At 49.8% G+C, this 27,404-nt stretch overlaps 5 protein-coding genes across 11 annotated transcripts in view; 3 read left to right on the top strand and 2 right to left on the bottom strand.

The window, feature by feature from the left end:
• Window positions 1-12,234, top strand: part of LOC120898114 — a 158,564-nt gene extending 146,330 nt beyond the window's left edge. For all 4 annotated transcript variants that reach the window (XM_040303511.1, XM_040303514.1, XM_040303513.1 and 1 more), the window contains 4 exons: window positions 4,632-4,800; window positions 4,911-5,058; window positions 5,148-5,715; window positions 6,104-12,234. In XM_040303511.1, coding sequence (XP_040159445.1) covers window positions 4,632-4,800; window positions 4,911-5,058; window positions 5,148-5,715; window positions 6,104-8,467 — 3,249 coding nt within the window. In that variant the 3' untranslated portion in view covers window positions 8,468-12,234. The remainder of the gene's footprint in view (window positions 1-4,631; window positions 4,801-4,910; window positions 5,059-5,147; window positions 5,716-6,103) is intronic.
• Window positions 12,235-13,269: 1,035 nt separating this feature from the next.
• On the bottom strand, window positions 13,270-14,474 carry LOC120898118 (signal peptidase complex catalytic subunit SEC11A). Its single transcript, XM_040303521.1, has 3 exons — window positions 14,209-14,474; window positions 13,860-14,116; window positions 13,270-13,791 (listed from the first exon to the last, which is right to left on the bottom strand). Exons 1-3 carry the CDS (start codon window positions 14,275-14,277, stop codon window positions 13,563-13,565), a joined length of 555 nt encoding a protein of 184 aa, XP_040159455.1. The 5' UTR covers window positions 14,278-14,474; the 3' UTR covers window positions 13,270-13,562.
• Window positions 14,475-14,937: 463 nt separating this feature from the next.
• Window positions 14,938-27,282, bottom strand: LOC120898116. 4 transcript variants are annotated; one of them, XM_040303515.1, is made up of 4 exons: window positions 27,167-27,282; window positions 15,812-16,726; window positions 15,416-15,745; window positions 14,938-15,321 (listed from the first exon to the last, which is right to left on the bottom strand). In XM_040303515.1, exons 2-4 carry the CDS (start codon window positions 16,643-16,645, stop codon window positions 14,962-14,964), a joined length of 1,524 nt encoding a protein of 507 aa, XP_040159449.1. In that variant the 5' UTR covers window positions 16,646-16,726; window positions 27,167-27,282; the 3' UTR covers window positions 14,938-14,961. The 4 variants fall into 4 exon arrangements, with proteins under 4 accessions (XP_040159449.1, XP_040159451.1, XP_040159450.1 ...); XM_040303517.1 differs by lacking the exon at window positions 27,167-27,282 and adding an exon at window positions 19,820-19,908; XM_040303516.1 differs by lacking the exon at window positions 27,167-27,282 and adding an exon at window positions 17,996-18,092.
• LOC120897945 lies at window positions 20,032-25,166 on the top strand. Its single transcript, XM_040303180.1, has 7 exons — window positions 20,032-20,730; window positions 20,807-21,107; window positions 21,212-21,492; window positions 21,581-22,206; window positions 23,108-23,892; window positions 24,054-24,322; window positions 24,395-25,166. Exons 1-7 carry the CDS (start codon window positions 20,382-20,384, stop codon window positions 25,018-25,020), a joined length of 3,237 nt encoding a protein of 1,078 aa, XP_040159114.1. The 5' UTR covers window positions 20,032-20,381; the 3' UTR covers window positions 25,021-25,166.
• LOC120897940 (probable cytochrome P450 304a1) lies at window positions 25,369-27,130 on the top strand. The gene is made up of 4 exons (XM_040303174.1): window positions 25,369-26,065; window positions 26,144-26,412; window positions 26,478-26,490; window positions 26,581-27,130. The coding sequence occupies exons 1-4, from the start codon at window positions 25,413-25,415 to the stop codon at window positions 27,128-27,130; spliced, it is 1,485 nt and encodes a 494-aa protein (XP_040159108.1). The 5' UTR covers window positions 25,369-25,412.
• Window positions 27,283-27,404: the final 122 nt, after the last annotated feature.

The following is a 27,404-nucleotide window of genomic DNA, read 5'->3' as shown; positions in this document are numbered from 1 at the left end:
GATCTCAAAATGAAGTATTATTTGCATAGTTTTTTATCACGAAAAGGGCTGAAATTACTAAGCATATCTAGCCCAGTTTAAGTAAAAACGTGGAATAATAACATATTTTCTGAAGCGGCTCAAAATTGTTGCGTCGGACAGCCGTCGCCAGATGCGCTAGTGAAAATCGAAATTACACTAGCGAGCAAGGACAATGTATCCCGGCCTTAAAGACTGCCAATTTTCCTCGATTATTGAGCTTACATTTAGAGGTTTAAGAGTAAGCTTGTAAGCGAGAAATTCCTCTGTAACATCATTCCTGGGGTATTATTTTATAACAAAGTAAATTGTCTTGAGTAGAGAGATGAAGAAAAAACTAGATGCTTCCGGGCATCAAGTTCTTGGTGCAATTCCGCAAGATAAATAAGCAACCATAATTGCAATCTGATACACTACCTGTTTACAGTACTGCGCAACACGTTCCCCGAGTGGCACGTAAAGAAGCTGCTGCTGCTGCTTTGGTTGCTTCGGTCTCCCTTCCCATCGCCTCCTTGTGGCCGTGGAATGATAAAATGAAATAAATTGCCACCGACGCACTGTTTTCGACGCCCGGGTGACACATAGATGCCTTTTTCCTTGGCTGTACTATGGAGCAAAGTGCATCAAGCTGTAGTTATTAGCTCACCCCCCTATACAGAGCTTTAGTGGTAAACAACGCGCTTGGTTTCCTTGTTTTCTTATGTCTTATGTATGCTGTTGTTTCAATGGCAAAATGCACGATACAAAAATAAAACGCTTCAACACTGGCCGCGGAAAGCGTCTCGTCACTCATTTAGTACAGCGCACGCTAGAAGGCCGTTTTGCCCGCGTTGCCAAGGCTTCAATTAGCTCGCACCGGGGGTCGTTGGATAATTAATAGAATAATAATTCCGGTGCTTTAAACCTAACCCCGCCTAATGGTTTTAATCCAGTCGTCGGGGAAGGTGAATAAAGGCACCGAGTGGAAACGTGGACGATCTGGGGGGGGGGGCTTTTCAAGCAATATTTTCCAACAATGGACACAATCCGTCGGAATATGTTAAGCTTCCAGAATGCGGGACAGAGGCAACAGCAACGGAACACGAAGATGAATATTGTTCACTCCAACTCTCCAGGTTCCTGCCAGCGCAGTACCTCGCAGGTCCCGGTTTATGAAGGGGACACAATGGGGAAACGGTTGAACTAGGGAGGTGGTACCATCCATCTTCTGTAATACATCTAAAAACAAAACGGAAGGGAATGTTCCGTTTCCTGGAGCTAACAAAACGCTGCAGCTCTCCCGTCTGCCTCTGTGAACGTGATTCAATCTGCGTTTGGTCCGGAGATGAGAAAATGCGAGCTTCGTCGGTATTGCACACTTCTTGGGGACGTGGTTTGGCGCGGGGAGAATGGTAAAAATAAATACTGGAAAGGAAAATTTATTAGTCACAATTAATCGTTTACCGGTGTGCTCCGGGAGGGGAGGGTTAAGAAAGCTAAGAAAGCAAACAACCTCGTGGGGTGCTACCACCACAATCCTCGGACGGTCATTAGTGAAAGCTGCAAAGTTTACTGGAGGAAGATAAACAGCATCGAACGAACACGGTGCCAAACAATACGGTAGGGAAAGGATGCAAAAAGAAAGAAAGGACACGAGAGAGGATCAACCCCGAAGGGGGCCAATTGGGCGAACGCGGGCATCTCACCGACACACAGACACTGGCTCACTGTGCCAGATTGTAGTGTAGTGTAACAACGTTCTTAGCTGGTGGCATAAATCCACCAGCACTCTCGCACGGGGGAGGAACTCAAACAAGTGTTACCCATTTATAAGACTCGGGAAAACTGCCCCGTTTTTCCTTCCCCATTGCATTTGTCTGCTGTTTTGTGGGGAGAAAATACAACGGTTTTGTTACTGCACTTGGGCAGCGCGCAAGTGCATCCAGATGATGATGTTGATGATGATGATTGTGTGCTTGCGTATCGTGTGTCTTGGCGTTGTTTGCAAGCGAAAGGGATAATATTCTTGTGCCTCTCGTGACATGCAGCAGTGATTAGCTTTGGGCGGAGTTTATGTTTCAATGTCAGCAACGTTGTCGGGAATGAAGTGGAACCACGGTTGAAATGTTGTGCAAGAAAGGTGTATTTATGGGTAGTGTGTGTTTTTTAAAGATTAAAATAAATTTATCTTATGTTTTGTAGTTTGTGCAATACCATCGCTAAGCTGGCTGTCTGTGGAGGTTTGTTTTGCATTAGGAAATCAACACATCTATCAAGAATATCTGATATTGAGAATCAGAATGATCATTCTTCTTCTTCCTCTTTGGCTCAACAACTGTTTTCGGTCTAGGCCTGCCGGTACCACTTGTGGGCTTGGCTTTCAGTGACTTATTGATTTCTCCCCAAAGCAGGATAGTCAGTCCTGCAGTTTTGCAGTAGTGCTGCAAAATGTCATGAACATCACGAGATATTCACCAACGTAAAACAATGAACATATCCGAGGTAGCTTGATATGCATTCCTGATACTCAATGAAAGTGCGTCATGACATGCCGAATGCGACGTGCGAGGGCTTGAGTCAAACTCGATACTCTGACTGACAAGCTGAGCTTAAAACCAGCGCAAGCATTTTCATAATTTTTTTTCTGGCTGTGAACAGGGCTGCCAAATGCCACTGTTTCAGTCATCAACACTCATGAGTGAAAAGAAACTCAAATCAGATCACGTACACAGTCAGTACACAGCTCAGATGATCAGAGGTAAGACTCAAACAGCTGGTGGACCAATCACATGCTTGATGAGATTTTGTTTAACACCCAACTCTTGATCACTCACTTGGTCAAGTCATTTTGTGTATATACTTGGCGTGTGGTATACTTTCTCTCTCTGTCTAGTTTGATGGTCTGTCGGGTCAAACAGAGCGAGAAACAATGCTCATGTTGTTTCTTGGAATAACTCGCACGCACCTCATATATCCCATGACTATCGCGATGATCACCGACTGAAAATGTCGTGACCAAACGACTGACCAAGAGTTGGTTGCGCACAATATCACCAAGCATGTGATGATCGCAAAAACCGTTTGAGTACATATCACCTCTGATCATCACAGTAGAGCTCGTGACGCTGACACTATTTTGTTTCAGCCGTTATTTGTCATGACTATGTCAATGACATTTTGCGAAACTGATCACAGTAAAAAAAAACACATTGTGACTGACCAAGCGATGGTCGCAAAAATGTCATGAAGCATGTATTGATCACACCAACCGTTTTGAGTATCACCTCTGATTATCACAATTGAGTACGTGATGCTGACATGGATTTTGTTTCATTCAGATTTTTGTATGACATTGTCAGTGACATTTTGCAGCACTAGTTCTACGTATGGCGGCACGGTCCATCCGGGGCTTGAACCCATGAAAGGCATGTTGTTAAGTCGAACGAGATGACGAATGTACCACGAATTAACAAATATAACAAGCCATAGTATGCAAGAAATTGTTCGCCCTATAAACCCACCAATAACAGAGGTTAAGGGTGTGAATACTCACACAAGATAATCTCAATTCCATCTCAACGCGTCTGATTAAATTGCAAGAAACACAGTAATGGCCAACATCGATCTGATAACACAAGAGATCTGATAACAAGATGGCAAAAAGAACAGCTAAGTAAAAGGCAAAAAGAGTAATCTATCGCGATGCGGCTTTTGTTACGTCGACAGTTATTTTGGAGAACTGTGGCAAAGAATGTATTAAAAAAATGCCGTAATAATAAACAAGTTTTCAACTTGTTTGTTTAAAATAACATTTTTTATCAAAACCACTCAACTGTCTTGTAGCATTTAAAAACGTATATTAAAAACGTTTCTGTCTGTTTACAGTAAAATGGGAAAACCCGTTTGATTGTTACATACATTTTAAATGAGATGTTTTTTGCTAAATACGCTAAATTGCTATACGCTAACTAACTTCGTAATGAAAACGTTCAACTTCAGAGCTTTGACCACCGATACAAGCTGGCCAGTCTTCTCCCACATTCTGCTCACGAAAGAACAGGATGTCGACGGCAGCGCGGAGGCTGGTCGCTGAAGAAATGAAGCCTGACTTAATAAACCAATTTCTAATTCAATTTCCACCGCCCGACAAATAATAGCAATCATTGTACACGCGCATACACACAAACCCCCTTGCGCTTGTGCGCCACACAATGTCACAATTATAAATGCATTCCAACCAGAGAGGGAAAGGGCTCGGGAGAACAAAACATAACGCAGCAGCAGCACAACCGGAATGCTTCCACCGAATGCGACCTTAGCGGGTAGTAATAGCAGAGTGTGGCGCCACCTGGCACTCGCTCCTGGCTGCACAAATAATTGTGGTTGATTAATTTCCTCCCCTCCCCGGAGTAATTGCGGCTATTAGAGCGAAATTGCCATATTTCACCGAGATGGGGCACTTCCGTTTAGCAGCAGTACACGGAGGTGTACACGGGTACCACCCATTCGGCGCCACAGGACGAAGGCAAAGAGGTGGATGATTTTGTGGCCAGGAACCTTTTTTTTTTTGTTACACTGTTTCATTCCCTCTCTCACTGTCCTTTTCTTTCTTTCTCACCCACGCCCACCCACAGCACGATCCGGAGCAGTGTACGCCGGGCGGTGAGGACGGCAACTTCATCATGTTTGCGCGCGCGACGTCCGGCGACAAGCGCAACAACAACCGCTTCAGCCCGTGCTCGCTGAAAGCCATCGAACCGGTGCTGAACGCGAAGGCCCGCAGCGCCAAGGGTTGCTTTACCGGTAGGTGAACCACTGAGATTAGTATTCTAGCTGATTTGGAGATCCCATCCCGTGCGGTAACATAATTTCCCACGCTTCACTTTTGTTTCCATTTCCTCCTGTACACACAGAGCCGCAGGAAGCGATCTGCGGCAACGGGGTGGTGGAACCGGGCGAACAGTGCGACTGCGGCTGGGAGGAGGACTGCAAGGACTCGTGCTGCTATCCGATGTCGCGCCATCCGCGCTTCGACCAGAAACCGTGCACGCTGACACCGAAGTAAGAAGCGTTCGATTTGGCCGGAACCTTCCATCCCGGATTGTACCAACTGATACACCTTCTCTCTCTCTCTCCCCTTCTCTTTCCAGGGCACAATGCAGCCCGTCCCAGGGACCGTGCTGTACGCTCGAGTGCACGCTCAAGCTCGGCGACAAGTGCCGGGACGACAATGGGTGCCGCGATCCGGCCTACTGCGACGGGCAGATGCCGGTCTGCCCGCCGTCCATCAACAAGCCGAACAAGACGATCTGCAACAAGGAGTACGTGTGCTACATGGGCGAGTGTACCGGCTCGATCTGTCTGGCGTACGGGCTGGAGAGCTGCCAGTGCGCGGTCGGCCCGACCGATCCCGCCATCAAGGCGTGCGAGCTGTGCTGCAAGCAGCCGGGCGAGGACCGGCCCTGCCTGAGCTCGTTCGACTGGAACGAGCCGCCGTTCGACGTGCCGGACATGTACGCCAAGCCGGGCACACCGTGCAACGACTACAACGGGTACTGCGACGTCGCGCAGAAGTGCCGCGAGGTGGACCCGTCCGGGCCGCTCGCGACGCTGCGGAAGCTGCTGCTGTCCGAGGAAAGCATCGCCAGCTTTAAGCGGTGGATACTGAGCAACTGGTACACGGTGGCGCTGATCGTGACCGCCGTGCTGGTCCTGCTGGTAAGTGGTCGCCTGCTGCTCCTGCATGCCTTGTTGCCAATGATAATCACTTTCTTCTTGTGGGCAACAACACACCAATGCAAACCGGGCGAGCAGAAAATTCGCCACAACGTGCGCCACTGGAAGGACATCCCGCTGGACATTGAGCAGTATTGTGAGCGGATAAGCTTTGAATGGGTTCAAACCATCGTTGGGGCGCTAGAAATCCTGCTCCTCGTTGTCATGTTGTCGGCCTCTTTAACGCTGTTTTCGCTCCACTACTTTCGCTATTGCTCGATGTAAATGAAACACGCTCGGGGAAAACGCTTTTAAACCCTACATTCCTCCCTTTGTGCTGTGTTACTACTGCCTCTCTCTCTAATTGCTTGCTCTGCTCTTCTCTAAACAGGTGCTGAGCGCGAAGCTGCTGGGCAAGCGTACCAATCTAAAGCTGAAGACGGTCACCATCATCCACAGTGCCACGACGGAAACGGTCCGGCTGCCGGAGGACAACAACGGCGTGATAGTGCACACCGCCGTCCGGACGAAGGTGCCGCTGAAAAAGAAGGTGCGGGGCGAGCGGTCGAAACCGGGCGGCAAGGGCGGCAAGGGCGGCCCCCCGCAGACGAAACCCGTGGCGGCCTCGGTGCCGAAGCAGCTGCTAACGACGCTGACGGGCGGGAACAGCGCCGCCACCACCACCACCGCCGTGCTACCGTCCACGTCGAAGGAGCTGCACAAGCGCCAGCAAGCGTCCGGGACGGGCGGCCCAACCAGTGGCGGCACCAGCCACCACACCGCCCTCACCACCAATCCAGCCACCATAGTTATTAAGCAGGTGAAGCGGCACGTCGGCCGCACCACCACCACCACCACCACGATCGTTGGCGACAGCCCGAAGAAGCTGCTGCGCAAGAAGAAAAAGCGTGGCGGCGGTGGCGGCGGAGGAGCTGCTGCGGGCGCCGGTGCCCCATCGGACGAGTCGCCGGTAAAGGAATCGCCCACGGCGGCGGCGATCAAACAGCCGAAGAAACACAAGAAACCGAAATCCAAACACAAAGAGGTGATCGACTACTCCAGCCGGAACGCGTCCGACGCGCACAGCCACAGCAACACGTTCGGGAAGGTGCACCGCTGGCTGCTGGAGTCGCCGTCGGCGGCGGCGGCGGCGGCCACCGCTCCCGGTGGTTCGTACGAGCATGCTCCCGCTCCACCGGCCGCCGTGCCAAACCTGCTCGCCAAATCGCAGTCGACGCCGGACCATCTGGCGCAGCAGCAGCCCGTGCCGGTGGTGGCGCCGAAGAAGGTGGCGCGCGTCAAGACGAAATCGGTGGGCAATCTGAACGAGAAGGTGCGGCTGCAGGTCGTCTACAAGCCGCCGTTCAAGTTTAGCCTGAAGCTGTCCAAGACGGACCCGGCGGCGGGATCGGGCGTGAAGACGCACGTCGTCGCCGGCCCGGGCGGGCAGCGCAAAACGCGTCCCCTGACCGACCGGAAGCGCGTTGGACCGGGCGGTGCGGGGGAGGAAGCACAGCAACACGCCGCGGCCCGGAAACGTTCGGCCATACTTGTGCGGCAGCAGCAACAGGCGGAGGAAAAGCTCCCGATCATCAGCAGTGCGCCGCTGTCCGAGCCGAACTATGAAACGCTCAATCCACGGCACGGGCCACCGGGCGGGGAGCCGGTGGACGGTGACGGGGAGTCGCACACGTACGAGAATGTAACGTTCGACGGGGACGGAGACGGGGACGGGCAGCCGGCAGTGGACGACCCCGCCCCGATCGCGCCCCCCAATCCAGTGCCATCGATCAACACGGCCACGTTCCGGATCAGCCGGAGTGCGAGCGGGACGACGCGGCTGCCGAGCCAGCACGCGCTAGCGAAGAGTGCGACCCAGCCGGATCGGCTGGCCGGTTCGGTGCGGGGCAGCACGTCCAATCTGGTGGTGGCGGGTGGCGCTCGGGACCGGCAGCGACGGTCGAGCGTGCACAACAGCACCACAGCGTTCCGGGCGTTCGGTGGCGGCGGCGGCGGCGGCACGGACAGTACGGAGTGTTTGATCCGGTCCAGCACGACCAACCTGGCCAAACCGAACAGCGGGAAGCGTAGCAGCTTCGCCGACCGGAAGCGCTCCAGCACGACCAACCTCAGCCGCCACCAGTCGGGCTCCGCTTCGAATCTGCACTCGCTCAAGCGGCACGGCTCGTCCAGCCAAACGCTGCACCAGGAACCGGGCGGCAGCCGGCGGAACAGTATCACCCAGCCGGCGAAGCTGTCCCGCTCGGCCTCGAACGGTGTGCCGGCGGCGGGAAGGCACGGCAACGGTGGTGGTACGCTCGGCAGCAACAACTCCGGCACGAGCAATGGTAGCAATGGCCATCATCCGCACCACCACCATCGACGCAGCAGCGTTGGCGGGGCGAAACCTTCGTCGAGCCATCCGCCAGCGCATCACCATCAGCAGCAGCCGGCACTGGCTCCCCTGGCACGGCAAACGTCACTGCACGGGAAAGCGAACGGCCATCATCCTCACCACCATCAGCATCAGCATCAGCATCACCATCACCACCAGCAGCACAACCATCATGCGGGTCGCCCACACACGTCGTCCTGTGCGGATGATCCGAAAGCTCAGCGACCGTTCGAGTGGCCGATGGGGGTTGGGGGTAGTGGTGGCGGTGTTGGACGCCGTCCACCGCACGACGAACCGCTCCCGTCCGATATGGAGGTGATGGTTTCGGACGTGGAGAATCTGGTCTGCGATGATAGATAGCGACAAACCAGTTTGCCAAGCGATTAGTAGAAGGTTGAAGAGGGAAGGGGGGGAGCAATGATGGTGACGACATGTCGAGTACACACACACACAAACACAAGTGATAAGTGAGTAACAATGGAACGACAACAGCCTACAGAAAGAGATGTACAGTGAGTCCAACAAGTATGCGTCTTTGCTGAATAGTTTACAGCAAAAAGGCGAATTATGGCCGCAATAGGCATGGGTCGGTTATTAAAAAAATAGGTTATTGAAACAAAAACTTGCTCAATTTGGTTTCTGAATACTCCCTAGTGACTATAGTCTTGTAGACTATTAGTGATTACAAGATCAACACGTTAACTCATTTGAACCGCAATAAGGGCCTATTTTTAACCCACTTTTCCTACACGACTTATTCCAATGACTGTCTGGTAGGTTCTGGTAGTAATAATATTCATTTTTAGACCACTTCGCCAAGTTCAATTGAAAAATAGGCAACTGATATCATATTTAGAGCCTACTTTAGCCGTTTTCATCCGTTTGGTTTCGGCTGGTTTGGTGTTTTGGGCAAATGACAATGCTCTGTATGGTCTCCCGCCCGACTGACCTTGAAACATGTGGTACTTGTTAAGTAAAATTTCTCAGTACTGGGACACAATAGTATAGTAGACTATAGTACATACAAGAACACACAAGACCATAGTACATATAGTACATATCTACATATAGCCGCATCTTAGTAAACTGTTTTCGCCATACTAGACGACGGCCGTATGACTTTGGCATGTCCAATTTGTTTCTCTCTATTATAGAGCCTTATTTTAAATGAATTCGTGAATTATTTGATGCTCCTAACCCGATTTGGCCACTTTCGGCGGATGGCATTATTCAACCAAATCGTTTTCGTAACAACGCACTCATTCAAGCCATAATATGACCAGCTACATACAATGAAATGCAGCATGACCCATCATCCAAACGTGGCCCATCTCTGCTCCTTCTGCAATGATTCGTGGTTTTTGCTTGATTTTTTGGGACATTGAACCGCTCCTTTCCGGAAGATTAACGGTCAAGGATGGCTGCCGAGTTGACAGTTTGACACACATTTTGTGTCAGAAAAATGTGCAAACGTAGGAATTAGATCTCCCACATGGCTTACAATCTACTCGAAGTTGGAATTGAAACAACAAAAATGTATTAATTTTGAAACGAGCAAGTAGCAGAATGATAATAATACATTTAATTCGTGTCTACGTAGTGTTTGGCCAGCATAGATGAGCCAAAAGCTGGATAGACGAATACTTTTTGCGCAACCTGCAAACGACCCTTTTTTTTAGTCTTTTTCGTATTGTAGTTGCTATTGTACTATTTAAATGCCATTATTTTTTGACCAAACGTGTATGTATTGATGGTCCCTTTATCAAACCTCACTATTACTTTCATCGACCCTTGCCTATTGCGACGGTAATTCGCCTTTTTGCTGTAAACTATTCAGCAAAGACGAATACTTTTGGGACTCACTGTATGCATTGAAGAGAAACATAGAAAGAAAAGAAAGGAACAAACACAAAATGGCTCCGATTTAGATGAAGAGTGACAAACGATAAACGCCAACGTCAATCAACACCACCAGTGTGCACACTGGAATGCAGTAGAACAGCGGACAGACACAACACAACACACGTGCCTGCTTGGATGGCGAAGACGAGAAGAACGAAACTGTAGGCGATGGTAGTAGTGTGTAGTGTGTGCGCAAGATGGCACTATTTTTAAAGCGCCTCCCCTCGAAAGCTCTATAGCGCTAGGAATTTCCCGTGTCCCGTTTATTTTCCACCACATCGCACTAAGGGTTAGTTTTTAAGCAGAAAGCAAAGGGAAGATATATTTATTAGAATACGCTCAGAAAGGTACGTTCATTTCATCCCGCTCATCCCGTTCTATATGGCCACGTGGCGTCATCGCAATGGAAGCGCCTGGTACTTTGTACGATTTGATTACGAAATTGTGTTTAACCATCCCTCAACAGCAACCGGTTGGTCAGTCAGACGAAGTGAGGTAGGGTTGTGTGTGTGTCTCTCTTTGTTTTCCACATCCCATCACAATGACGATTGCGCGTGTGTGTGTGTGTTGTTATCACTATAATTTGATTTAAAGTTTTATTTTTTGTAAATGCCGTGCCAATTAGAAAATGAAAGATTCCATCATAAAACACACACAGACACAGTAGAACAGGCTGCTCGATACAATGCTACTGCCAGATTGCAAGATTCCTTCCAGCTTTTCCGGGTTGTTGGTGGGGGTGAGGGGGGGTACATTATTCCTTCAGTTTGTGTGCCTCCCCGGAGAAAAATAGATAATTTTAAGGCACACAAACAACACTAGAGAACTCACAAACACAACCGCAAGAGAGAGAGAGAGAGAAAAACAAGCTTTTTCGTATTTTAACATGCAAACGAAACAGATGCTCCCATTTCTCGGGGTTTTGCCTCTCGCATTATCTTCTTTCCCTCCCCCTTTTCCCACTCCCCCCCCCCTTGACCAAGCTAACTGACCTATACAAAACACGAATCATATCATTAGAACAATTTTTCCAAATAGTAATGTTTTGTAACACAGTAAAGAAGGACGGTAAAGCAGGAGAAAGTAAGGACAGAGAGAGAGAGAGAGAGCGTGCTGAATATTTTTTGGAAAACTATTTTTATCATCGTTCGGTTTTATCGGCTCACCCGGGTTGGCATTGCTGCAGATGTGGGAGAGAGACAAGAACGAGAGGGGGAGTGTAAGCGGGGCTTTTTAAGGCTAAGCGACAGGAAGCATCACACATCACTGGATCACAGGAAGAAGGTAGAAATGAGATTGAGATAGAAAATCAAACAAAATCAAATCACCCGGTGTTGTATCATACTTTCGAGACGGTTTAGTTTAGGGCAGGACGACCTCGGTGTGCCCGCAATGAGAAGCCACTGATACACTGATTAGCCTGAGTGCGACGCCATATTGCAATTATAGGACTACAGAGGGCGGGTACTACCACCCTCCCCCAAAATGCTGCCGATATTAACTGCTAACACAGGAACAAAACACACGGACGGAGAGAGAGAGAGCTGATTTGTAAATAAAGTAGAAAAAAGAAAGAAATAAAAACAATGGCAGAAGAAGGCTGCCTTCCTCTCCACCACGGGAGCAGGGTGGGTTCGATGGGAGGGTGGTGTTTGAGACCGGTGTTTAGATATGTGTATATTTAAGACGATCGCTTTCTGTGTAAACAATTAACTGTGCGAACGGAACGAAACAATGGGGCACGAAGAGGAGGAAGAGGCGGGTGCGGCGTGGATTTAGCCCTCTCTTCCTCCTGTGTCCCGTTTTAGGCTCTTATCTGCATTACACATACACACACACAGCATAAATAAGCGGCAATAATACACATTATTAGCACGATAAGCGAGAACGATAATCGGATAAATTGTAAAAGCAGGTCGAAAAGCAGGAGAAGGAAGCAGGGAGGAGGGGATGAAGAAGCAAAGAGCAAAGTGGACAACTAATAAGAAACTAAACATATAAGATAAATGTGATTCTAATCTTATAGAAAAACTCATAGGCTTAAGGAACAGCAAGCAGATAGAGAAGAGAGGAGAGGAGACACTAACACAACCCATACACACAAACACTTGCAGAATGGAATGCAAGAGAGAATGTAACAGAAGAAATACATTGAGCAGAGAGAAGAAAATTAAAATGATTAAAAACAATGAAAACACAATACACAAAACCACCAATTTCTATTACCTTTTTGTCGAGTTAACTTAACGATGATGATGATGACTTACTGAACGGTGGGTGTGGAGCAATCAATGGGAATGTAAATGTGGATGGCCATTTTTGTGTGAGAGTTTTTTGTTTCTGTTTTGGAAAACTTCTCGCAACACAACACAAAATTGCGCACTGTAGCAAAATAACTTTCAAATTCAATGTAAAGTTTTATGCAGAAAAACGGAAGCCAATGTTGAATGTTCAATGCAAATTGTACACCTAAATTTAACTCTCTTTATCTCTTTAACACACTGGCAAAGCTCAAAGACGCATTAAAAATTCCATTTAATCATTTGGTTTAGTTTTACAGATATCGCTTGACTTAATAACTCCTCACACAATCGTTTTACTTTGCCTGGCTGGATGTGTTTTCTTCTTTTTTGGTACATAAATAAGCAACTGTGGGCTAAAGAACGGTGCAATTAACACATTAACTTAACAGCACGAAAGGGTAAAACTGTATAATATTGTATGAATTCGCTTAAAAACTCGTCAGTCAACCGTCAACAGCTGCCAGCGGCAGAAACTTCCTGAACTATCGACAGAAATGAGGAAGCAATTGAATAAGTGTAAAAATAAAGCAAATATGAATCTAAGTTTAAATGCGTCGAAGGCGAGAGAGAGGGAGGGAGAGCTCTTTTGTCGACAGCAAAATAACGACAGCACGGAAAGAGTATAAATAGATCAATTGAAGAGGAAAGGAGAAAAGCGAATGTACGAACAAATAAAAGAACGATGTGTAAAACGGAAACAAAACGAAGCAGTTGTGTTTGATTTTGCGTATAAAACGTGACAATATTGGTGTTGGAGAAACAGCTAGAACAACTCGTAAATCGATCTTGCACATATCAGCACTGGTTCGTGGCGCAACATGCGTGTCCAACCGTGTCGAATTGTGCAAACGACGCGCGCGTTAACTGAACATTCAACAATTGAACCCTCTACCGATTGCAGCGCCCCCTGTCGGTGGGTACCGCAAGCATCAAATCCATCTGGAACGATGTTTGTTAGGTGTTTTAAGTTCTTATTTATTTTCCACCGTCTCCACGTTACGTACTGCTGTTTCGTGCGATAAACCATACTGCCAAATGCACTGCCGCTGACTGCCGCATGCCGTGCTCCACAATGTCCCCTCGGTGGAGCGTTTGCGCAGCGGGAACAATTATTAAACACAACACAACTGCTGCTGTTGAGAGAATCAAACGCATCCACAGACCGGCAGCAGCGACCGCTCCCGTCCGTCCGGATGTATCGAAAATAGTATGGGAAAAAGGAAGAATGATGCAGCCTCCGCTCGCGTGTCCTACTCCCTGTGCACAAGCACGTACAGCGCTAGCAGGCCCAGGATGCCGTACTTTAGCTTCGGGTACTCGTTCATGTAGATTGTGATCATCCCCACGTACGGTAGGAAGCCTCTTGCCCGTCCGACGATGTCTTTCTTCGTCAGCCACAGCTGCCCCGGCGCGTACAGGCCCCGATCGTCCACGGAGTTGTTGTCACCTTTCGTGAGGAATTTCACCGTGCCGTTGCTCCTGTGCAAACAAAACAAAGTGGTTAGTCGGTTTCGCCTTCCACGGTCCCGACGCAAGCATTTACGTACTTTTCGTGCAGCTTAATCACCCGGTGAACGATCGGAATATCGCGGCCCTCGATCTTGAACACCACAATCTCGCCGACGCGCACCGGCTCGTCCTGGTTTGTGAGGAACAGCAGATCGCCACGGTGGAAAGCCGGCTCCATGCTACCGCTCAGCACCACAACAATCGGCGACTCGCTGCCAGTGACCACCATCAGGCCCTTCCAGATCATCAGGGCGGACGAGACGATCATGCCGAAGCTGAGCATTTGGAACAGAAACTGCAAAAAGCGAAACACATTCGATAATCAATCCCGACGCAACACGGACGCGCGTTAGAGCGGCAGCTTTCTCGGCCGCACGGACAGCTCACCTGTCGCTTGTCCATCCGCTGCACGCCACCAGCGAGCCCGCTGAGGCCGAGGCTGTCCATCATGCCCATCCTTTGGCTGAGATCGTTTTTGCTGTTTTGCAACGTTACCCTGAAGCTGAAACCGCACCAAATTCGATAGAATTTGGCTCAACACACACACACAATTGGTGAACGGGCTTTGGTAAGTTGTGTTTGCTCTGCTGTGGGTTGTTCTGCGGCGTTTCCGAACACGACATCAATGTTGCTTCTTCTTGTTGTTCTTCTTCTTGCTGCGGCTGTCAAAATATACACGTAGTCAAAAGTTGACACATTTCCACCAAGAATTACTTGAAACCTGTAAATTGTGCAAGTTAAATTGTTTTGGAATTGTATAAAATTAAGATTTTTTCTATATCTTTGAAATCAAACAGCTTTTTAGCTTTAAAAATTGGAAAAGGTGCGAACAATGCAGAACGTACCCCTCCAGGGCCGTGATCAACTGTGGTAATAATTGACACAAGTTTGGTCAACAGTCGGCCACGTATTTTTAAATTGACCGTTTTTCGATTAATTACAACAGTTCAACTCGTATTACGCTTGAACGCGTATTGAATTTTTTTAATTACAATGAAAAAAATGAAAAATTAAACACACATTTCGGATCAAAATATTAAAGCTACAAACATGTACTGGCATTGGCCAAATTATTCGGATTGGTAAAACGTATAAATAAAAAAAAGCATCATTACCTTTCCTCTTTAAGGTGACTTCTTTTTATCGCAACTTCTCGATCAAACTCTGCATGCAGTTGTACATGATCGAATCGCAGTCCGCATAGTCGTTTGCAAGCTGCTGACCGAGCATTGCCATTGCGGGATGCTCGGGAAAGTAGTGCGGTGCCAGGTGGGTGAGAAACACCAGCATCGTTTTGCTGATCGAGACCAGCGCTTTCGTGTTGTAGACGAAGTCGCTCGATGCGCTCGACCGCTTGGCCGCCGCCGCACTTTGCTGCTGCTCGTACTGCTTAAACACGTTGATGAATTCCACCAAACTGGTCTGCATCCGTACATGGGTCGGTCGCAGTGCTTCCGGTTCGACCGGGAACGTGACCAGTATGAAGAGTAGATTGACGCCCTGTTGCACAGACGGACAGAGAGTGGAGATGGAATTAATAATTGATCTCGCGATGCATTCAGCCAAAAAAAAAATAAACTCTGGCGGTACGTACATGACAGTATCGACCATTTTCCCTAGCAGCACCCTGGCACTTGACGGCTTCGTGTGGGAGCAGCTCGATGATCTGATGCAGCCAGCGGTAGTACCGGCGGTTGTGGAACCCGCCGAGACAGTCCTGCCGCAGCTGCTCGCACACGAGCTCGTACAGGTGGCACTTCCGGTCGATCGATTGTACCTCATCCAGCCCATCGATGAGGTAGTCGGGCAGGTCGAGAGCGAGCATCTTCAGCAGGTACAGCAGATAGATGCCGGACTGGCTGAGTTTCGATTGGAACGTGAGTCCATTCAGCAGAATCTCCATTATATCGTCCACCGTGTTCCACTGGAATCAAATGGTTTCGTTTTAAGATTGCCCAACCAAACATAGCAACATAGTGCTTCCCCTAACCTGCGTAAAGTCTTGCCGGTCCGCCTCCTCCAACTCCACGTACAGATAGATACATCGCCAGAGCGCCTCCAGAAACAGCTCCTGATTGCATTTGTTCGTCAGCCGCTTCGCATTGCTGTACACAACGCGGTGTATGTTGGTGCGCCGCATGACGGGCCGATGGTGTGGCGCCAGCAGGGCACAGAACAGCCGCAGCCCCAGCAGCTGATAGGCGGGCTCGAAAAACTCCACCAGCATAATGCCGACCGACAGAATGTATGCCGCCCGGTCATCGTCCAGCTGCGGCGGCGGGGCGCCACTCACCGGATAGGGCCCGTACAGCAGCTCCACCAGCCGCACGAACCCTGCCACGTCGGCCGGATGATGCTTCCACTCGCTCGCCGACAGCACCCGCCGATAGTGGTCGTGCAAGTGACGCCATACCCGATCACTGCCCCTGTCAGTCAGCAGATGCTCCAGTTCGTGGCCCTGGCAGAACTGTGCGATACGTTTCCGCAGCGCTGGCGTGCCGGTGCGATACTCCTCGCCGTGGGTTGCATCCTCACCGAACGCCCTAGCGTCGCCTGCTTCGCTGTACTGTTCAGCTATCACAAGCACCAGCCCCGCCTTGAACGGCACGTTATCATCCTCGTTGTACTCGTCGTACCCGGTCAGTAGGGTGCCGTGATCGGCTAGCAGATCAAACACTGCCGGTAGCGTCGCTTCCAGCACGTGCAGAAACTGCGTAAAGGTGCCCCGGTCTAGGGGACCCTCCTCGATGCTGGTCATCAGCCGCGGTACCTTGCAGCAGCGGATCAGTTCCGTCGCACGCTCCAGCATGGTAGACGCATCCATCGTTGCTGCACTTTGGAGGAGGGCGGTGGGTGAAGGGGAGTTAAAAACTCCGTGTTCAAATACGCCAGATAGAGCCGGGTGCTGTGAAGGGGGAGAGAGAAAAAAAAGGTCATTAGAATACAGGATGGGGCGGCTTTTACTATGCTCCAGATTGCTTATCAACACCGTAACCGACGTGGTTGTTGGTCTTTAAAAAAAGGGGTCGTAAATTTACAATAGAAAAGCTTTCCACAATCAAGATTTGACAAATGTTGGTACATGGCAATTTTGGGTTAGAAGCAGATGGACATTTTAACAATTCGATTTGCTTTGCTACGCTCAAGACGACAATCAGAAGCAAACATACTTTATGGCCGGATCGTTTTTTCCGTGGTTTAAAAAACAACAAATGGTCACAGGGTTAATGCAGAAAGGTCATAATGCGATAATCAGGACGTTCAAGTCATAAAATTGTTAAAATTTTGTTTTGGTTTTGGTACGATTTTTTTCTACACGGGGCAAATGAATGCAAAATGGTTTTGTTTTTAATGATGTTGTTTTTTTAAAAGGCGCAACGCAGTGCAAATTGAAGCAGATTTTGCGTATAAAAGATCGACATCTTCAAATCACGCACGGGAATAAAGTTCGAACATTGCCTGCATTATGGAATAAAGAGTTAGATAATTATTATCAAAATATTGCCTACCAACTAAACTCTTAATTCGTATTCGTAGCCCAACAACTCGTCTTACCCACGAGCTGGATCTCTACAAATAGTAATTATGCAAAAAGGCGCAAATAAAAACGGCCACTCTTCAGCGACAACTCAAGCGCCGAATCTGCGATGAGAGCAACAGTCAACCGACTCTTCAAACCCGTTTCGTTCGTTACCTTCGCCGGCTATTGCGCACCCGTTCCACCATGCACCAAACCCAACGCTGTTTGGTTTCTTTGTTTACTTTGATTTTGGCCAGCGTGTGGTGTGGGGGTTTTGCTGTTCTTGGCATCGTAAACTGCGCTCAAAAGGAAACGCTACTATGCACAAACAACAGCAACTCAGCTGACCAACATCAAAACGTACGCTGCTCCAGGCAAGAGGTAACGACGACGCCGGCACTACGTCTTAAAGTTGCTACCATTAAACGGAGCAAGCAATAAGCCCTACGCGTAGATGCACGCACGACGACAAAGACGACCACGCGGCAGAGTTCGTGTGAGGAGTTGCCCTCTTATTTCCACGTTCCCGTGTAGAGAGGGGGAATAACAATCCACCATCGTTATGCAAAGAGCAGCGGAGAGCGTTTAGAAGCAGTAGCCCTAGCGCAACAGGGCCGGGAATAAGATTATCGGTCGCTTCCGAAACGCATTTACCCGTCGCCATGGCAACGCCAATGTTCTTTCACCCCGAAACGCGCGCCGAACTGCAGCACATTTACACAACCGTTTGGTACTACTGCCCTGTCAACGCTAAGCATCTTCGACACCTCTCTCTCTTTCTTCTCGCAGAGAGAGGGGGAGAGAGATATAGGAACCAACAAAAAAACCCTTCCGTTCCCTTCTTGATTGGCACACACTCTTCTTATTTTTTGCGCATCGTAAACTTCCCAAAGCCCAGAATGATGATGCTGGATCGACAGTGGTTCCCAAATTCATTTCATCAAGCAAGGATAAACTCACGTGTACTGTTGGAATAATTGTAAATTATGTTTACGAACAATTGTAAATAATGTATGAATTGAGAATAGCATATAGTGAGGGAAGTTATGAGGACACATCAGAAAAGCATTCAATTCAAGACCATTTTCGTAAGTTTTTTGTCAATCGAACCCTCTATAAATAGCGTACAAATTCTTTCCATTCAATCATATGTTCGATCGAATGTCCCATATACTTAGTGGTCAACTGTGACTCCGTTTTAGATAGTTAATTATTGGAGCAGTTGCCGAATAATCCGATGCTACTATCAAATCCAGAATATGCATGCAGGAGCAACCACAACAGACTTGGCCTCATTTTAGTTACACCTATATTCTCACTATCTGGCCTGTATTATCTTCTGACTAGTGTGTGGTTTCATGAATCCTTCGTTGAGATTCATTAATATGAATCTCCAGTCATGAATGATTCGAATCTCGAATTGACTCTTCAAAGATTCATGAATCTCCAATCTCGAAAGATAAATTAATTTTCAAAGATTCATGAATTTTACAGATTAATAAATGCATTAAAATACATATATCTCCAAGGATTCATGAATCTTTAGAGATGTATGATTTTCAAAATAGTGAATTTGCCCGATCCCACCAAACAACGGTCACGTCTACAACGTGAGTTCAAGCCTCGCATGGACCGTCTCCCCGTAGCAAAACAAACTGTCTGGCTGGGCTTGCCAAGAAGTCTCGATAGCCTGTAGTATAGCTGGCATGACCACGTAGGTTGTTACGCCAAGAAGAAGAATAATGAGAATAATGTATGAATCCTTGAGATTCGTGAATCTTTCGAGATTTCTTGTGAAATTCATGAATCATTTGAGATTCATGAGTCTTCTTTCTTCAGAGATTCATGAGTTTTTGAAGATTCGTGAATCTTTACCTAACAAAATGACCACGTAGCTTACCTATATTAGTCAACCAGGTGCTGGAATTGAAAAGATAAAGATATTTGTCATCAGTGGTGATCCGTAGACTGTATTGGTACTTCAATTGCGTATTAAAAAGCCTAAGCTAGTTCCAAAACTTGGCATGCACAATTGCTATTCTTGGTGAGATTTTTAGTCTTTCTGTTAGAGGTCTGGTGATCCTCATCTATATAGGTGAAGAAGGTATTACAAAACTTGGCATAAGGAATTGTAAAGAATGCCACAAATGTAACACATATCAAGTGTGATGCATTAGACCAAATCAATGTCCGAGTTAGGGTGACCGTCACTGTAAATAGGTCAAAAACCACTGAAATCTTTGGACTGTTATTATCTTTTTCAAATATCTGTCTGATAATATTGCCAAAACATTTTTTCCCCAACCCTAACCGCCAAACGACTCTTTGAAATGAACAACACGTGCACGTGTTCGTTGAGAAGCGCTGGGCAGTGTGCTGGAGAACCGCATCTTTCTAAGCGGACGACCCCGTACGACCGACCGACCGACATTGTGCGACGGCACCTAACTCTTCCCAGCTCTTCCCCCTTGCGGTTACCGTTTTGCGTCTTTAGGCCAGTGGAGGTTCGGGATGTATTGCGCCTTCTAAAAATACGCCTTACCACACATCCAAACGTTCGAAGCGCGTTTGAAGTGTAGCTTGCCGTCTGCTCCGTCCCTGTCTCGCACACCAGCCCAGCGGGGTTCGGAAACGCATCCACGCCGTATCTAAACAGATCCAACATCTGGTTCACTTTTGGAGACACACCAATACACACATGCACACCAAACCGACCAACCAATAATACGGTATGCTAAACCAAAAAAAAAGGGAGAAGTGGACACGAATACCGAAAAGGCATGGAGCGACGATCCACAGCACCAAAGCGAACCTGTCGTCGTTGGATTTTGTGGTGGATTTTTCAGTCAACCGCGAGCATTTGTTCAATTCGGAAGATTGTTTATACGGAAGGGAGCGCGCGCGTGCCGTGAGAACGTGTATCGCGTGTGATAAGGAGAGCGCTTTGGAGCGTTCCAATTATTGTAATCAACCTTTGCAGCGCATGATATCATCATCATCATCATCATTATCGTAATCGTCACCCCGTCACAACACATCGATGATGGAACTAATGCTGCTAGTCGCACTGGCCGTGCTGATCGTTTCGTGCGCGATAAGATACGCACTGCACCGTCCATCGGAACGGTTTCCGCCGGGACCGCCGAGGCTGCCCCTGCTCGGTAGCTACCCGTTTCTGCTTGCCCTCAACTACCACCATCTGCATCGGGCCGCCGCCCGCCTATCCCAGCTGTACCGGAGCAAGCTGGTCGGGCTGTACCTTGGGCCGCTGCCCGCCGTGCTCGTGAACGATCACGAAACCGTCCGGCAGGTGCTGCAGCGCAGCGAGTTCGACGGTCGGCCGGACCTGTTTCTGGCCCGTCTGCGGGATGAACGGTACGCGCGAAGAGGTAAGTGTCGTGGGGTGTGTGTGTGCAAGCTGTGTTCGATCTGTACAACCAGCCAGCTGGTTGCTTGATTTTGCAGGCATTTTCTTCACCGACGGTGACAGCTGGCGCGAGCAGCGCAAGTTTTTCCTCAAAACCCTGCACGAGTACGGGTTCGGCAGACGGAGTGACGCCGTGGAGCAAGATCTGGTGGCCGGTCTGGCGGAACTGATTGCCCTGCTGAAGGACGGCCCCGTGCACGAGCACGAGCGGGCAGTGGTGGACGCGTCGACCGGAAGCGCACTCTGTCCGCAGGTGTTTTTTGCCCTGTTTTCCAACGTGATGCTGCGCATGCTGACCGCAACGCGCCTGGAGCGTGAAGATCAGGCCGTGCTGTACGAGTGAGTGTAGTTTGCCCGTGGAGAGTGGAGAGCGGCAATGATGACGTGTGTCCCATTGTGTGTTTGAAGGTCGGTTACTAATTTTGCCATTTTTAACACGCCAGCGTTGGGCACTGTTCGCTCGCTTTCCATCGGCAGGGGGACGATTATGGGCTGGCGCTCAGCTACATCCCCTGGATACGGCACGTGCTGCCCGGCCCGAGCCGGTATCGTCTGCTGAGGGAGGTGAACCAGAAGGCGAACGGGGTGATCCGTTCGCTGGTCGAACAGTGCGAGCAAACGTACAGCGAGGATGACCAGCGGTGCTTCATCGACGCTTACATACGGGAGTTGCGCCGCACTGGCAGCAAGGCAACGAGCGGAAGTGATGCGTTTGCGTTTGAGTGTAAGTGCCACAAGCGCCTCTTGCCAACAGCAATCGGTTTGTTTGCGAACAGCAATTGATCTTTCTTCTCCTATTCCCTCTCTTCCAGACGATCAACTCATCATCGGCTGTGCCGACTTTCTCGTGCCGGCCTTCTCCGCCATACCGGCCAAACTTGGCCTCATGCTCGAGCGGCTCGTGGCCCACCCTGCCGTGGCGGAGAAAATGTACACCGAAATCGAGCAGTACGTCGGGCAGGCACGGTTCCCCGGGCTGGACGATCGTACCCATCTGCCGTACTGTGAGGCGGTCGTGCGGGAAGCCCTGCGCATCGATACACTCGTCCCGTCTGGCATTCCGCACGTCGCCACCGCCGATACGGAGCTGGCCGGGTTTCAAATCCCCAAAGGCACACTCATCATTAACGGGCTCGACTACATCAACCATCAGGAGGATGTGTTCCCCGAACCGCACACCTTCCGGCCGGAGCGCTTCCTTAGCGACGACGGGCAGCAGCAGCAGCTAGCGCTCGAGCACGATCGTTCCGTACCGTTCGGCGCCGGAAAGCGTGTCTGTGCCGGGGAAAGCTTTGCGCGCAATGCACTCTTCCTAACGCTCACCACGCTGGTGCAGCAGTTTACCTTCAGCATGGAAGGCCGCACGCCCGATCCGGAGCAGCATCTGACCGGTGTGATCCGCACGGCGCCCGATTTTAGAATTAAGTTTACCGCCCGCTAGAAATGGGAATTGCGTTTGATTTGTGTGCTTTTTTTACTGCAATTACTTACACTAACTTTGCACTACTTCACACTCACCTGTGTTAAAGCGCAGGTGGGGTTCGATTAGGTTTTTTTTGTGTTTTAATTGTCTGTTTGTCGTCTGGTGTGCGCTTGATTCGCGATAAACATAGTAGCTGTAACTTGGCAAATACTCGAACCAATGCAAATAAAATCTCTATATCGATATTTACACACACGCACACACAGTGCAGTCTAGGCGTAGTGATTGAACGACGATGTGCTTACAGCACCTTGAGAAACCCTCTCGAAAGGCCATCGGTTACTAGGGCCGGTGCGTGTTGAAGGTAACGCTTTATATAATGGGTCAACGGGATTAGGTGTAATTAAAGGAGAATTTAAATTTAAAAGTTCTTCCAACATAAAACACTCTGTTATTGAGACTCCTTCTGGTACCCAAAAACCACAAGTCATCCCTATATGCGAAATTCTGATTCTTTAGGTTTACGATTTCCGAAAAACATATAACCTTCCGGACCGATCCGGTTCTGCCAACTGTGCTGATAACGCCGTTGTCCCAATCTGAAGTTTGCAAAAACATATTTTCGGTACAAAAAAAATAAACAAAATCCCATAAACGTGCTTTTGTAACCTTCCCTGCTTGACCCCACCGTTCATCCCAAGACAAATAGGTTTGTTCAATTTGAGCATCTTGTCAACGTCTCAAGCACGCACACACAGCCGATTGTAAATGTATACGCGGACCGCCGGCCACCGGTCATTCTTCATTTTATGATTAAAACGAGATAATTGCACGCGTTTGAGGGGTGTGTTTGCATGAAAAAAACCTAACGACTGCAACGATCACTGCGCGTAGAGTGTAGTAACACCGTCGCCATCGAAAGCGGGACAAGGGCCCGCTTTCCCTCTGCTACGCCCCATCCCGCATGCCATCCCGCGGGGGTCGGTTATCGCTTATAAAACCACTTCACCGATGCCCGAACCGGTTCAGTTACCGACACAAGATGTTGGCCACCACAACGCTGCTCCTGTGGGGCGTCGCGATCTCGCTGCTACTGTACGCCCTGGTCCGGCCGCTAACTGCCCGGCCGGGCAAAAACTTCCCACCCGGGCCGCCCGGCCGGTTTCCCTTCCTGGGCGATTACGGGCTGCTGCTGCTGATCAACTATCGCCACCTGCACAAGGCGGCCCTCGTGCTGGGCGATTACTATCGCACCAAGATACTGGGCATCTCGCTCCGCGACTATCCCTCGATCGTGGTGAACGATCTGACCGTCGCGAAGGAGGTGCTCAACCGGAAGGTGTTCGACGGCCGGCCGGATCTGTACTTGGCGCGCATCCGCGACCGGGACTACAACCGGCGCGGCATCTTCTTTACCGATGGGCCGAGCTGGAAGGAGCAGCGCTGGTTCATACTGCGCTACCTGCGCGATTACGGGTTCGGGCGCCGCTTTGCCCAGCACGAGGCGGAGGTGAACAGTGAGCTGCTGGTGCTGATCGATCTGCTGCGGTACGGGCCGAAGCACGGCCACGAGCGGGCAATCGTGCGGGACGACGGGTACGCCAAGTGTCCGAATGTGCTGTTCAGCTGCTTTGCCAACGCGTTCCTGCAGATCGTGTCCGGCGAGCGGCTGTCCCGGGAGGAGACCGGTGTGCTTTACGAGTGAGTGGCCAAGAGGTTGGAGTTTGGAGTTTGGGATGATCCCGAAATGGTGTCTTTGTGTGCATGTACATCGAAGTGTGTTCAATTGGTGCAGTGTGGCGCAGTGCGTTTCGATCCTCTTATCACTAACTGTGTGTGTTTGTTTGTCTTCGCTTTCCCAGTACCGGCGCGAATGCGATGGTGTTCCAGCGGGAGGGCGATGACTACGGCACGATTCTCAGCTACTTTCCGACCCTGCGCTACATCTTTCCCTTCTCGCGCAAGTTCCAGCGCATCCGCCAGGCAAGCATGAATGTGAACGGCTTCATCGAGACGATCATCGACAAATATTTGCGCACGTTCGACGAAAACCATGTGCGCTGCTTTCTCGATCTGTACTTCCGGGAGATGGTGAAGTGCACCCCGCAGGAACCCAACTTTACCTTCCAGCGTAAGCATGGTCTCCGGGTGTCGTTTGCGCGTGATCTCATGCCCTTCCCTTTTGTTCGACCGTTCTTTGCAGACGATCAGCTACTGCTCGGGCTGGTCGATTTCTTCTTTCCCGCCATTTCCGGCGCGACAACCCAGATGGCCCTGCTGTTCGAGCGGCTCCTGCACAACCCGCCCGTCATCGAGCGGATGCAGCGGGAAATCGACGAAGTCGTCGGACACGGCCGGCTGCCCACGCTGGACGACCGTACCCAGCTGGCGTACACGGAGGCAACGCTGCGGGAAGCGATGCGCATCGACACGCTCGTACCGTCCGGGATTGCGCACCGCGTGCAGGAGGACACGACCCTGCGCGGGTACGACCTGCCCAAGGACACGCTGGTGCTGATCGGGCTGGATGCGATCCACAACCAGCGGGAGTACTGGGGCGATCCGGAGCGGTTCCGGCCGGAACGGTTCCTGGACGAGCACGGGCGGCTAGCGCTGGCGAAGGATCTTTCCGTACCGTTCGGTGCCGGCAAGCGGCTCTGCGCCGGGGAAACGTTTGCGCGGAACATTATGTTCCTGACGCTGGCGGCGCTGATGCAAAACTTCAACATACGGCAGCCACCGAATGCCCGGCTGCCGGATTTGAGCAAACGGAATACTGGCGTTATTATTGCGCCGGAAGATTTTTGGTTAAAGTTTGAGCCACGGTAAGTGGTTAGTTAAAGAAGGGAGATTTTGTAGGCATTGTAAGAAAGTATGTTATCAAAGTATCATGTATCCTAAATATTGTACAAGCATGTAGCAAAATAAGCAATTTAATAAATAAAAACAAAACATTAAAATGACTAACACGTGAATGGACGAGTTTACCTAACTCAAAACCCAAGGTATGTCTTCATTTCACGTGAATGTCAGTGTTCGAAGTGCATACTTCATCGGTACGATCAAGTTCAACATTGCGTGGCCCTTTTGCGTGTGAAACGAACATCGTAAAGCCAAGCACGCGCTACAAAGCAAATGGAAGAGGGAGCGCAACTCGCATTTGATAAAACCCAATGCTCCCACAACCAATCCGATCCACTTTGCCATCCAAACCATCCGAAATGCCTGTCATAAGTGCGTTGCTCTGGTCGGCGGTAGTGCTGCTGCTATCGTACCGCTTCTATCTGAACCGCATCAAACGGCCACTTAACTATCCCCCGGGACCAGCGGTACGGCTCTCCCCACTCCAAGACTACGCTCTGCTGTTACTGCTCAACCACCGCCATCTGCAGCGGGCCGCATCCAGGCTGGCCCACATCTACCGCACCAAAGTGCTCGGCCTCTTCCTGGCAGGCCTTCCGACCGTCATCGTGCGGGATGGTGTGATCGCTCGGAAGCTGTTAACGCGCCGTGAGCTAGACGGCCGGCCGGATCTATTTCTGGCCCGGATGCGGCAAAAGGAGTTCCATCTGCGAGGCATCAATTTCATCGACGGACCGGCATGGAAGGATCAGCGTCGGTTTTTCTTGCGGCATTTGCGCGACTATGGTTTCGGGCGGCGATCGGAACAGTACGAGCAGGAGATGGAAAAGGAACTGTGGAAGCTGGTGGGCCAGCTAGCGTCCGGCGAGCTGTACGGGTACGAGCGTGACTTTATGCGGGACGGGGGAGCAGTTAAATGTCCGGATGTGTTTTTGGTGACGCTTGCGAACATTTTTCTGCAGGTAACGATCGGTGAGCGGTACGATCGAGAGAGGGCAAAATCGCTGTTGGTGTAAGTGGATATAGCTTAAGGCTGGTTTAAGGTGATAAACAGTTACCAAAAATGAAGCGTTTTTGATGGTCTTTACAGAGCTGGACGGAAGGCAATGCTCTTCGCACGAAATGCCGATGACTATGGGACGATCTTCACCTACCTTCCCTGGTTGCGGTTTGTGTTTCCATTTACGATCAAGTACAGCAACATTCGCAGCGGCATGATGGGTGTGAACCAGCTGCTAGAAACTATCATCGACAAGCAGTTGCAAACGTTTGACCCGAACAACCCGCGCCACTTTGTGGACGTGTATCTGCGCGAGATGCAAAACCATGTGCCGCAGCGCAATGAGACAACGTTTCAGTGTAGGTATCGAACGGTTTTTAAGCAGGCAAAAAGGATTAGTTCATGTGCTTTTTATCACCGACAGATGACCAGCTGGTTTTAGGATTGGCAGATTGTTTCATCCCTTCAACCGCGGGCACCGCAGTCCAACTATCAATGCTGCTCGAGCGACTCCTACTCAGCCCAACCGTTGTCCGGCGTATGCAGAAGGAGATTGATGAGGTCGTAGATAGCGACCGACTTCCCACGCTTAACGATCGTGTCAATCTACCGTACACGGAGGCAACGATCCGAGAAGGACTGCGAATAGATACGCTCATCCCCTCGGGAATAGTGCACAGGGCACAGCAAACGATCCAGTTTGAAGGGTATAGCGCACCGGAGAATACGCTCTTCCTGTTCGATCTGGATAGTGTCAACAATCAGCCGGAAGTGTGGGGCGATCCGCGCACCTTTCGGCCGGATCGTATGCTGGACGAGGAGACGGGCATGCTGGCACTGTCAAAGGACCGTTCGCTAACATTTAGCGTGGGCAGACGAGAGTGTCCCGGTCAGACGTACACGCGCAATGTGATGTTTTTAATCGTGGCCACACTGGTGCAGCGGTTCGAGCTACTCCCGCTACAATCAGACCGTTTGCCGGACTTATCGAAACGGCAGACCGGATTGGTGCACGGACCGGATGATTTTTGGGTGCGTTTTGTACCCCGACGGACGAGCGGGGCAGCAGATCAATAAATAACAATGATGCACTGATGCACTATTTTCACTTACCTTATGAGTTGAAAACTGGAAGTAATTACAGGAATGAAACTTTTTTATCTGGTCTTCTGGAGCACGAAATTGAACGATTTGTTTATGTTTGTTGTTTGCATCGCCGCACAGGCACAGCAACTGACACATCAACTGTGGTAATTGAGCACGCGCGCGCGCGCTTCACAGAAAGCCGAAGCTGCATGTTGCCCGCCCGAAGTTTGACAACCGCAGGAAGCTTTGTGTTGATCACAACTGT

The sequence above is a fragment of the Anopheles arabiensis genome, chromosome 2, assembly GCF_016920715.1.
Source record: "Anopheles arabiensis isolate DONGOLA chromosome 2, AaraD3, whole genome shotgun sequence".
NCBI classification, from domain to species: domain Eukaryota; kingdom Metazoa; phylum Arthropoda; class Insecta; order Diptera; family Culicidae; genus Anopheles; species Anopheles arabiensis.
The sequence above is the reverse complement of the archived record's forward strand: the minus strand, read 5'-3'. Positions and strand labels throughout refer to the sequence as shown.

Coding starts and splice junctions, on each gene's coding strand:
- LOC120898118 (XM_040303521.1), bottom strand. CDS start 14,277: ATGGGCATGATGGACAGCCTCGGCCTCAGCGGGCTCGCTGGTGGCGTG. Junction 14,117..14,208: donor AGCGGATGGACAAGCGACAG/GTGAGCTGTCCG, acceptor CGCTTTTTGCAG/TTTCTGTTCCAAATGCTCAG. Junction 13,792..13,859: donor GTGATTAAGCTGCACGAAAA/GTACGTAAATGC, acceptor TTGTTTGCACAG/GAGCAACGGCACGGTGAAAT.
- LOC120898116 (XM_040303515.1), bottom strand. CDS start 16,645: ATGGATGCGTCTACCATGCTGGAGCGTGCGACGGAACTGATCCGCTGC. Junction 15,746..15,811: donor ACCGGCAAGACTTTACGCAG/GTTAGGGGAAGC, acceptor ATTTGATTCCAG/TGGAACACGGTGGACGATAT. Junction 15,322..15,415: donor AAAATGGTCGATACTGTCAT/GTACGTACCGCC, acceptor TCTGTGCAACAG/GGCGTCAATCTACTCTTCAT.
- LOC120897945 (XM_040303180.1), top strand. CDS start 20,382: ATGATGGAACTAATGCTGCTAGTCGCACTGGCCGTGCTGATCGTTTCG. Junction 21,108..21,211: donor GATCAGGCCGTGCTGTACGA/GTGAGTGTAGTT, acceptor TTAACACGCCAG/CGTTGGGCACTGTTCGCTCG. Junction 21,493..21,580: donor TGATGCGTTTGCGTTTGAGT/GTAAGTGCCACA, acceptor CCTCTCTTCCAG/ACGATCAACTCATCATCGGC.
- LOC120897940 (XM_040303174.1), top strand. CDS start 25,413: ATGCCTGTCATAAGTGCGTTGCTCTGGTCGGCGGTAGTGCTGCTGCTA. Junction 26,066..26,143: donor AGGGCAAAATCGCTGTTGGT/GTAAGTGGATAT, acceptor TGGTCTTTACAG/AGCTGGACGGAAGGCAATGC.